Consider the following 12,102-nt stretch of genomic DNA (forward strand, 5'->3'; position numbering starts at 1 on the left):
TTGTCTGCAAATTACTTCATATATTTCAAGTTAGTCATGATATTTTAAAGTTACGAGACTGAAGCAGCTAAGAAACATTTAAATTAATATACAGTCATGTCTGAAATAAGCGAATTAAAATGCTTAAAATCTCAAAGAAAACCATGAACAATATTATGAACAAAATTTATTAACAGAAGGTTATCTGGCCTTTCATGAACCAGCATGAAAACCATGGAAGTGGAAATTAAAAAAGCATAGATTTATAACACTGCAGCATGTATCTTGATTAATTGATATCATAATCATTCCTATTCTACCATTAATTTGACTACATTTGAATAACAACATTAATCAGAAATGACTTGTCAGATCAGACTTGATCAAAATGGCAAATTCAGTAAAAACGTGTCTAAACTTAAATGAAATCACAATGACTTCTAGTATACATCTAGATTAAATAAAAGATGAATATCTGTAAAGCATGTATCTGCATAAAAAACTATGTAAGTTTGAATATTTGACTAAATGTAAAGCTCTCTGAGATTGTACAGTCATGTAACCTATAATATATATTGTAATAATGGAACGTTAACATTTTTATGTGCAGTGTAAATTACTGCATCAGAAAAATAAACTAGAGATACAACTGTCTAAAAAGGACGGATTTTACTGCATTATAAGAGACATCTAAAACCTGCATACCTGCCTCTCAAGATTTCAGGTTCTACAAATTCAATTTCTCTGCCTTGCCATACATATATACAACTTTGCTTTAAATCACAATATGTCTATAATGGACGGTTATTTATTGACATTTAAATAAGAAATTTATATAGTCATAAGCATGTATCATACTATGTCAAATTTTTAATTTAACTGAGTTTGTAAAATATGCTGAAATAGATATATTCCCCTTAAGACTGATTGCAACAACACTTGTAATTCCTCTTAAGTTAAAATGATGTCAAATTGGATGTCAAAGTTTATGTTTTATAAGAACTAAGTCTCCAGGGTTAGTTGGCTGCAGCCTGTCCCTCCAGCACTGTCAACCTGTCTTTTAGCTCTGCAATTTCTGGAAAAGAAAGAAACCATCTGTAATACTTCTAATCTTACCTGATGTATTGATAGGACATTGACAACAACTTTTCCTTGTCCCAATTTAAATTTTGTATGATACAATATTTTTACTATTCAGAAACCTAATTTGGTGTAATGTAGCCAAGTTTATTGCTACCAAAATATTGATTTTGTTTAATATTTCATCAATGGTATGAATAAAATAAGAAAATATGTCCTGAAATAATTACAACACATTTGACTTTTAGACTGCTTACTTATCTGGTAATAATCTTCATTGGATCATTGAAAATATGGGAATAATTTGAAAATCATTATCTACCTAGCAGGGTCACATATCTTCCCAAGACTGTAAAAAAAACCTAGATAAGAAATTCCAGCTCTCACCTTGTCTAAGGGACTGGTTTTCCTCTACCATCTCAGCATTCCTGGAAGACATGAAGACGGCATCCTGTACTGCATCTTCAAGCAGTCCTCTGTATCTCTGCTCCAGGGCAGACTTCTGCTGCTCAAATACCTCACGATAGTTACGGAATGTCTGGAAATATGGAAATGCAAGGATTAATTACAAGATGACACTGGGCATATCTCACACATTACTTGGTACATTGACATCATTGTAGGGCTGCATCATAAAAAATGTTAGGGCTGAAACAAAAGTATGTATTAAGTTTTTCCATGACAGAGTATCAATTTTTCCATAACAGAGTTTTAACTCAAAAGTAATACTGTGATAATTCATGTCATCAACTATCATCTTAGATTTATAATTTTTGCTTGGAATCAAATCACATTAACTTTTTTGTAGCTTATTTGGCACAGATATGATTGATAGTTGATTAAATTTTTTGCCTGAAGATAAAACATTGGTAAGACAAACAAATTTTGGGTATCTACTGATACCTATATTTTCATGCTAGTTGAGTAAGTACAGTAACTGTCTCTAAACCTTGAATTTAAATGGTTCTGTTCATAAAATTCTCACCTGGAAATTTTGCAGCTGCAGTATTTCTGTCTCCTCTTTGTGATGTTTATATGCATCGTCCAGGGTCCTCTGAAGGCGAGCCTTCTCCTGTTCAAGCACTTGTTGCTGAAAAAAAAATACGCAGTCAAACAGTCAAGAAAACTGCAGGACTTTCTGTTTTGATAAACTAACTTAAAGGGATAATAACTCTTCGTATGAGATCTATATTTCACAATAAAAACATTGTGAATAACTCATAGACATATAATATATTCTGTTTTACCACAAAAACGGCAGTAACAGCTATTATTCTGATATCTGAGCTTGTCTTTAGACCACGTGACCTCCATTGATGGCTATACTCTATTAAAATCTCTTAAGAGATTTAAACAAAAAACCAAACTTTTTAGAAAAAAACCAGGGACTAACTTTGAATGTAAAAATGGATTCATTAACCATTGGTAAGTATGGGAAAATTGTTGTTTACTCCAGGAAAATTCATTTTTTGGCAGAAACGAAGAGTTATTATCCCTTTAAAATCACAGTCAAGAGATTTAACTGTGGATATTCTGAACTCAGGAATCATAAAACAAACTTCAGCATTACACCAGATAAGCTCTGTCATAATACCTCTTCCAGCAAAATAAATAAAGTAATTAAAATTACAATAAAAAATGAAATAAATAATGAATAAAACTTACCTGAAGTGCAATCACTTGTCTCTCTGCCTTCAGCTCTGCAACCTCTATCTCCAGCTTGCTGCCTTCCTCTGAACTGTACTGCTTGCCTTGCTCCACCTTGTTCTGTAAACATTACATCAGATTGATATACTTAACACAACATGAATCATATCACAGTTTTCCTGCCAAAACATTTCTATTGGTAACATACCATTTTGTCAGGAGATAAAGTAAACAGAACACAAATTATGATGTTTGCTGTAGGAGAGCAATTCTGTGACTTGCTGTAAATCTTTCCAATAGCAGACACCATGGAAGAATTAAAAAAAAAAGAAGAAACAAATATTAACGTGAATTTCTAAAGCACAGTCAGGAGAAATGAGAGTGAAATTTAGGACTTATTCAAAGACAATGTGTATATGCTTTGTTAAAAAGAGCATGATATTTACCTGAATTTCCATTCTGAGAAAATCCACCTCTCTCCCGACCCTCTCCATCTCATCTTCCACCATGATGGCATTCTCCATCTCGATCTTCTTTCGCTCCTCAATCTACAAGAGAGAGACAAATCATAGCAAAACTTAACAAAAAGTAATTGTTTGGTATATTTAAGAACAAACAATGTTGTTAAATGATAATAAAATGTCCATAAATCAGTTATTAAACCTTATACGTGTTCAGACGGCACATAAAAACTTTCACGTTAAACTTTAACCAGAATAATTTCCATCAATACCATGTACAATATCCGTAAGTATGTGACCCACCTCTACAGCCTGTCTCAGCTCAGCATTACCCCTCAGCATCATGTTCTGGGATCTGGCATCCTGAAGGCAGATATAAAAGTAACACATAAATATGTTACAGCAAGTTAAAATTTAACAGATCCGCAGTTATATTTGAATCAGTAATCTTTCAATTAACACTGGCTCATTCTAACTCTTTTGGTGGTCATTTGGTTTTCCTTTTATTAAGACTTTTCAGTCTCCCTCTCTGTAAATACACACAATATTTTTTACCTCTCTTTCTGTCCTTTGTTTCTCTGTGACCTCCTTCAAGTGTTGTTTTATTTCCTTCAGCCTTTCACTTTCACTCTTCAAAAGCTCTTTCAATTCATGAATGGCTGTCACCTTAGCCTTGGTGCTAGCATCTGTAGCTTTACCTTTTTTAGGAAAAGAGAAGTTTTGAACTTTCAACTGCTTCTAGAAAATCAACTTTCATAGTGATACATGTTTGATTTAAAAATGATATTTTGAGCGAGTTCATAATGTGTCTTGTAAATTTTTTTAAATTAAAATTAAAATGGTACCTCAAACCACACAAATAATAATGTTGCTACTTCACAAGGGACAATCAACATGTTAACACCATATTTACACACCTTTGCACAACATGACTTTTAAGTAATTGGAAGTTAAAACTTCCTAGCACATGGAATCACTTGACACTTTAAAACCCAGAAACTCCCATTCCACACTTACCACTGTCAGCCATCTTGGAGTATTCTGCAATCTTTTTCTGCAGGTCTTCTTTCATTCCATCCACAGCCTTTCTCTTTTCTTTGTATTGAAGCATTAACTGTGTTCAAGCAAAACAGAAAGATCAACATTAAAACATACAATACATACACTTCATACACTGGTACTCTTAGATCCAATTCACCTATATCAGTAACTAACATGTACTTAGTATAAATCCAAAGATATATAATACATGTGTCAGATTAAAAAAGACAACTTTATCAATAGTCTACCTAGCAGGCCAATATATTTATTATACTCTGTCAAAGAAATTTGCATCTCAATTCTACTTAAACATTTTTAAGACAATAATTTATAAAGTACACTGATAAATAGGTAAGGTCATATACCTGATCTTTTTCTTTTTGAAGAAGCAAAAGCTTTTCCTGCATCTCCTTGTCTCCCTTTCGCATGCTGTCCATCACCCACTCCAGTATTCCCTAGAATGTTGATACACACAAAATAAAGAGAGTTGAAAGATTGAAATGATTATGAAAATTTAGTCACATGGCCCCTTTCCTTGATAAAAGCTATTTATTCATTCATTTATTTCTGTCTCATTTCTCCTAGATTCTAAATTGGTTATTGGTACAGATGCTCAAAATTATGCCCCAGAATTTTAACACAGTATAACTGTGTGAAAATCTATGCCATCAACTGCCATACAATTGAAATCAATTCACACTTTCATTTGTAGCTGATTTGGCATAACAGTTACAAGATTTGTTTTCCATGTATACCTTATTAGCCAAGTTTGTTTTTCTTTCCTCTTCATACTGAATGGACAACCTTTGCTTCTCTTCCCATGTCTGCCTCTTGGCAATTTGCAAATCATGGATTAAATCCTGAATGCAGAAAATACAAATTATTATAATAAGGATAGTAAGAAATTGTTTTTCAAATTACATCAATTTGATCAAACCATACCTACATCTTCAATCAATTAACACAAGAAACATGGACACCATAAGGAGGTGTTTTGTTCATCGTCATACCTCCATCTTCATGACATCCTCCTTCTTACTGTTTGTTGTCAGCTTGTCTCTGAGACGTGCAATTTCTTCTCTGAGGTCAGCGATGATGTGTGTTGTCTCATCCTGAGCAAGATAAGATAAGAATTCATTCAACCAATTATAAAAATCGGAAACCATTTTCTTTTAGAGCAAAGTTTGATAAATATACAAAGTAACAGTGATACAATAAACAAATAAAGAATTATGTTTGAAAAACAAATTAAAATGCCTTACTGCACTTGGATAATAATTGTTCAAAAAGCTTTTACTTCCTTTGAAATAAAAGAGCTAAGAGATAAAATCCAAAGTAAAAATGATTTGATATTTATATTAATTTTTATATATGAATAAGGGGAGAAGTTGCTATGAATCTTATCTGGCAGATAAAATTGTACGAAAGTAGGATATATACCATGAATGGTAGGAAACTACAACCAAAACACCGCTTACCAAATTAACTCTGGCCTCGTTCTTTATATTCCTAGCAAGAGTAGCATACTGCAGAGTTACCATAGTCTCCTGTGAGAACAGATCTGAAAACAAGAGATATCCAAAATAAAATGTGATAAAAATACCATTAACTAACTGTAAAAACTACATCAAAATTTTCACAGTTACAAAATCACATTTTGCTTACATATATAACTAATCCAAGTCAAGATATCAGTTTGTTGAATTTACCACCTCTTTCTTTTGCTTCAAATAAAACTAGTGCATTTTAGTTGCAAATAAGTATCATCATTATAGACATGTGACAACAGCAACTTACCTGCTGGAGAAATGCAGGCAAACATCAGGCTGAAAGCATTCCCACCAAAGGCTTCCTGAAACATAATGTTATTCCAGTTTGAGCATCCATATTATCTTTCTTTAAGATCTCGAGTACATGCACTAGAAATAGGTTAATGTGATCAAGAGCATTTACTGGTCTGTTTTTCTGTTGCCAGGATGGACAGACTGTTAACTTCTTGAATTTAAAATGCAAAGGAATTTTATACAGCATTAATGGTGGGGGGTATTCCTTCAAAGGATGTTCAGACTCTGAAATCAAAAAGCTATTTATAAATCTAACCTTCATGGGTGCAATCTTTTTACAGTGAAATATTTACCTGTAGAAGCCTTGTTATTCTGGAGTCTCTGTATGGAACGTGGCCACCTTTCTTCTTGGAATCTCCCAGGGCTGCAATGACCCTTGCCACAGCCTGCAGACTGCTGTTACTGTCCACACCCTCAGATCCTGAAATATAACCATGGACACTTCAAACTTTTACCTGGAAGCACAAGAGGCAGCTACAGATCACGGTCACCAAAAGCTTTTGAAATTTTATCCAAAAGCTAATTATACTGTGAATATTTGTAGATGACATTCAAATAAGTCTGTTAGTGTCCAATAAACACGAGTTGCAGTTAGCTATCTGATTTAAAGACCTTCAACTACTCATCAAAAATATATATAGTCTAGCTAGATTATAAAATCTATAAACCTATATTTCATTAAATATATATTATAAATAATTAATAACATAGTCATGAGTGATGAATTCTAATAACGTGGTGAAGTTGGAAAACTACTTAGATTAGGTAAACACTTTGGAAAGATTATTGGTATTTAAGAGGTTACATTTAAATTAATATTAAGAAAACAAGAGACCTGTTTTATGTTCCGAACACAGATCATTGGCTAGGAAAGATGACACACAAACGAAAAAGCCGATTTTAGACAGCAACCAAATACAAGTACCTACTAGTCTATTACATAGTCAGAGTTCACTTTGTGCTACACATATAAATAGACAGAAAAACAGCAAGTAATCATTAGGGAATATTACTTAGCTGTCTGAAATTGAAGTTGCACATCAATATGTTATACTTAATGATATATAAATCAAGACTTAAAATGTATACATAAACATGGCCAGGAAAAGAACCCTTATTTTCTGTACAGCATCGAAATGGTGCAAAAATGAGGAAAAAGCTGTTGCAACAGCACTGGTGCAAAATATGAAGAAAAAGGTAAAGGACAATATCAATGGATATTCAACATTTTGATCATAGCCTTTTGATAAATGGTAATTACTCACTTAATAAAAAAAATAATGCAATTTATAATAATTAAATAGCAAAAAAATTCCAGAACAACATTCTGTTCTGTATACCTAAAAAGACATTTCTGACATGTAAATAATAGATAAAAATAACAATGATAAAGTAAATAAAATCAAATTTAAAAAACAAAAGAAAAAAAAAATTGGTATAAGCTAGGCATTTAACATTTGTGAGTAATTACCACAACCTACCATAATGAGGATCAGATGGACCTGGAGGAATCATAAATCAAAATCATTTTCAAATTTTAGTAAATATCCTACAGTGAAACACTTAATTCTGTGGATGTGTCAGTAAGAAAGTACTTGTGTGCCTATTATGCCATTACTGAAAAGAATTACATTATTTCATATACTACACATTACTGGGGTAGTGCTAACACTCGCCAATTTAGCCAAATGCTAAAACTGACTTAAATTGGCTAAAGAAAAAGGGCTTGATTTGACATGTTTTAGCCAAATTATAACCATTTTGGTAACAAATTGACAAAAATGTGGTGATTTGGCTAAGCGAAAAAAATTGCTAGAGCTACCCCAGTATTAATTACTACATGATTGTATAAATACAACCATCACTCATGTTTTGTGAATAAATATAATGCACAGATAAAATAACAGTGTTTTATATTGTTCTTTTTTTATTCTACTGGTCTTATTTTACACTATAAAAAGCATTATAAGAAACTGCATCTGCAATGCATCAAATCAAGTGATAATTACCTGGACTACCTGTATGAATAATTGCACCACTATTTCTACAAACTGCCAAATATTTTTTTCATGATAAAAATTTAATTATTTTGTATGCCAAAACTGTTGTTACAATTGATCAATAATGTATTGTCTCTGTCTTTACCTGCCAGGTCAACCATCTGTATAGTAGACTTCAGGCCAACCTTGCTGGAGTTGGACTCCTTCTGATCTACATGGATTGTGAAGATTGAGTGAGACCTGTAAGGAGAGTAAACAGAAGCATAACAACATGTTACATAGCAATAACAACACGTTTTTCTTCCTGTTCTATGCAGCATGGCAGAAAGTGTAGATAACAAAATACTTAAAAAGCATTGTATCAGTTGCAGCATGTGAAAAATAATGCAATATTCAAAACTTTTTTTCACAGGTGAGATGAGGTAACTAAACTGTTTGGCTATTAAGATATTTAGAATGAGCCTTTATTAGTATTAGTTAGTCAACTCAGTGGTCTTTCAACAATTTATCTCAGAGACTTGGGGGGGGGGGGACTGGTATCACATAAAAGAGAGAACCGCGTATAACATAAAAGAGAGAGAGAATATTTTTTTACCTTGCCCTGTGTGCCCTGACATCAGTAGCTCCCATTTTCCGAGCTCTACTGCCCTGTTCATACAGCTTGGCCAGAGTTTCTCCATCATTTGCTACTAGCTCTGACAGCCCATCAACATAGCTGGTTAATGCAGAAACAATGATGTTTTAAAATGAAACTGGCTAAACGAGGCAATCAATGTTCAGATAAATAAAAACATTAGGATTATCTGGTAATTGAAATAAGAACACTTAAATTTAACCAGCTTTCAGATTACTGGTTACACTCAGAGTTCTTAAATCAGCAGGCTGGACAAAACTTGTATTTTAACACTTATACTAGCTAGAGAAAGATATCAATTCAGTAACAGAAATAAATACTGTGTAATATCTCTGATGTAGATAGTACACAGTAACAGAAATATTTACTGCCTAATATCTACATCAGAAAAAAGTTACTAATTATGTTTTGTGCTGATGGTACATGACTTACATTCCAAGTTGTGGATGCTGTCTGACTCTCATCTCATTGGAATGTGGATTTAACAAGTCTGTCATTTGTTCATCCAAAATCTGAAATGAGGTGCATTTATCAATTTAACTTTTTCCCATTCTTTATTATTTAAAAAACTAATACAGTTACTGTAACAACCACTATTAAGAATTAAATGATTTGTTATCTTTACTGAAAATGGTTAACAAATTCTGGTCAATAATTTGGCCAAAAACAAGAAGTTCAACTTAAGAAAAACCTCACCGTGTTCTGTGTTTACTCTATTGACATTTGAACTTATTCGGCTAAAATATATTTTTACAGTTGGGGTAAAGCACTAGAATATAGAGACTTACCTCAACAAATGTGACTGTGATAAAGAATTCTTTCTTCCCAGCTTTTTCTTCAACATGCTTGTACAGACTATGGTTCAACTGAAAATCACCCAAAACAGTAAAAAAAAAAAAAATACCACAGTTGTCATTTGTACCTTGGCCCTAAAAAGGTCAGAATCTGGTTAAGGAAAATGCAAGGGGGGGGGGGGGGGGTTGTCCTGATGATGGCACCACACAGACTGCAGTATAGTTTGTATTGTCCCACATCGGAAAGGTGCACCCCATCAGGTTTGATGTGCAGCCGAGTGGGATTCTGCACACCTATGTTTTTCCAAAACCAAATAAATGAATGTAGAAAGAGACAAATCCGAAAGGAAAATGTTCAGCTCATCAACCTGGTCATTAAAAGTAGGATGGGGTAAGTGGATGAACTGGATGAAAAGATGCTTCCCTATTTGAGTCTTAGAATTTTGATGCAAAAGTGCACTTTTAACAATATGGATTAAATGCATTTAATTATCAAATTCTAATTTCTATATAGGGCCTCTATTTTTGTTTTTTTGTACATGCAACTTACACAAGGAACAATCCCTGGGTCATCCTCTGTCCCTGACATCAAGTGGGACTTTCCAGAACCAGTCTGAAAAAAAAACCATAACAAAGTGAGCACGCTGCCTGGTGTGAATCTTTGAAGGTACATTTTGAACATACATAAAATCTCTGTTTTGTTTCCAAACAATCTCTACATGTTGGAAATTAGTTAATCTGTATATTACAGTGAATTAGTAAACATGATGCTCTTTTTTAAAATAGCTTTTTTCCTTTTAAGCTACAAAATATGATCAATTTTAATAAAAATAAATTATTGTTAACTTGCATTATTTCATACTTCTCTTATTATGATAATGTAGATAAAATATTTAGGTCTACTTACTGCACCAAAAGCCATGATGCTGGCATTGTATCCTTCCAATGCTTTCTGCAGAAGTGGTTCACATCTGTCCTTGTACAGCTGGTTCTAGTTTGGATAAAATATTCAAATACTGGTAAAATAAAAGTTTGTTGATATATTATATCGACTGCATACCATGAAGAATAAACATTATCTCAGCTTAATTAATGATTTATACATTCATCTACTTTTTCATATTGGTTGATACATTTATTAAAAAATTAATTTTGGCAAATGTTATAACAAATGTTTAGAATGGAATGCTAGACTAAGTTAAAAGCGTATTTAAAACAATTCTAATACTCACTGCTTTCACATCTCCAGCAAAACTTCCATCATATACAAATGTTTGTTCCTGAGAAAATGTGCAGAGACATATTAATATGTCAAACAATACAATTTTAAGATAAATCTGGATGATGTGTAATGATAATAACAAGTTAATATGACACCATAATCCCTTATGCATTTCAGAATGCCTATAAAGGATTTTCAACACCATTTTATCAATTGGCTTCCAGGTATTAGACTTCTTTCAAGTGTCTTAGGTTAATTACATGGCTTTTAATTCATAGATTCAGTTATTGTATTCACATGAAGAGTAAGATAAATCATTATTTAAAACCATTAAACACTGAACAGACCTTTCCCCCTGTGTCCACACTGATTTTGTCTCCAGAAATCTTGACCACATTTTTCCCACCTTTAGTTTCTTCCACCTCTAGAAGGGGGCGAGCCTTGACCACCACCTTGACCTGAGTGGTCTCACTGGGCTTAAAGAGAATTATGAGATTTTTGTCATTAATTAGGTCAACTTCAATTTTTTATTGAAATATTTTTCTTTATTTCGGAATATTTGAATGATACAATTTTGTGAATAAAAATATACCTTTCATAACTTTTTTCCCAGTGTTGGTTTTCAAGACTACATACATTGTACATCTTAGGAAAAGTTTATCCTGTATTTATAAACTTTTCCCCTCTTGTAACACACATGCACAATTTTATTCATACCACATCACATTCAGCATATTAAGTGACTGGTCACTTTGAATAATAATAATTTACATGACCGTGAGGCAGGTGATCTCACAACACTATTATTATAATGGCTATCTGTACAAGGCAATACAATGTAGACCGTCATTTTATCAAATGTCTTATAACTAAGACCTTGCACTACAATAACTTTCAATGGGCCTGTCCTATCTTGGACGAAAAATTATAAATTCAGTGCCAGTGATTGCAAATTGCACACAAAACCTTCAAAAACGCAACTAGTTTTGTCAGTTTTTAAACAAAACCGAAGTTTTAATTCAAGAATTATTAAGAAGTAGCAAAACTACAGACTTAGAAGTAGAACACGAAAAAGTGGAACCCGAGTAAGCTACATACACTCGCGTTCTTGAGCGACATACTAGTACGTTATTTTTATGAGAAGACCAAACAACGGAAACACATCACACTGCGTCTATTTTTGCTTAATTTAGTTACCTTAACTCTCTACTATTTTGCTGACTAGAAAAATTAACTTACCATTCTATATTTTCTTCAATACGCAATGGAATTTTGTGGAATGCCTAAAGATTGCACAGATCGCCAAGCACTTGTTGTAGTGACCCAGAAAACAGTGTCAACGAGACTCTCGTTCTGCCATCGTGAACTTGTAATCTAGGTCAAACAAAAAAAAGGTTTCT

The 12,102-nt window shown here is 32.9% G+C and overlaps 1 protein-coding gene across 2 annotated transcripts; it reads right to left on the bottom strand.

The window, feature by feature from the left end:
- Positions 1-151: 151 nt before the first annotated feature.
- On the bottom strand, positions 152-12,076 carry LOC106154864 (uncharacterized). 2 transcript variants are annotated; one of them, XM_013529383.2, is made up of 24 exons: positions 11,942-12,076; positions 11,050-11,178; positions 10,713-10,760; positions 10,388-10,471; positions 10,031-10,093; positions 9,475-9,552; positions 9,119-9,198; positions 8,648-8,767; positions 8,198-8,292; positions 7,534-7,554; positions 6,346-6,473; positions 6,006-6,060; positions 5,687-5,769; positions 5,219-5,320; positions 4,964-5,068; positions 4,574-4,663; positions 4,185-4,281; positions 3,723-3,865; positions 3,471-3,530; positions 3,153-3,254; positions 2,725-2,826; positions 2,045-2,149; positions 1,447-1,597; positions 152-1,054 (listed from the first exon to the last, which is right to left on the bottom strand). In XM_013529383.2, the coding sequence occupies exons 1-24, from the start codon at positions 11,942-11,944 to the stop codon at positions 996-998; spliced, it is 2,103 nt and encodes a 700-aa protein (XP_013384837.2). In that variant the 5' UTR covers positions 11,945-12,076; the 3' UTR covers positions 152-995. The 2 variants fall into 2 exon arrangements, with proteins under 2 accessions (XP_013384837.2, XP_013384839.2); XM_013529385.2 differs by lacking the exon at positions 7,534-7,554.
- Between the last annotated feature and the right edge of the window lie 26 nt (positions 12,077-12,102).

Source organism: Lingula anatina, chromosome 3 (assembly GCF_051362555.1).
Source record: "Lingula anatina isolate TDL-2025a chromosome 3, LinAna3.0, whole genome shotgun sequence".
NCBI classification, from domain to species: domain Eukaryota; kingdom Metazoa; phylum Brachiopoda; class Lingulata; order Lingulida; family Lingulidae; genus Lingula; species Lingula anatina.

Excerpts from the sequence above, each read along its gene's own strand:
- LOC106154864 (XM_013529383.2), bottom strand. Across the intron at positions 5,321-5,686 it reads ACGAGGCCAGAGTTAATTTG|GATGAGACAACACACATCAT; the intron begins GTAAGCGGTGTT and ends TATCTTGCTCAG. Across the intron at positions 3,531-3,722 it reads AACAAAGGACAGAAAGAGAG|GATGCCAGATCCCAGAACAT; the intron begins GTAAAAAATATT and ends ATCTGCCTTCAG.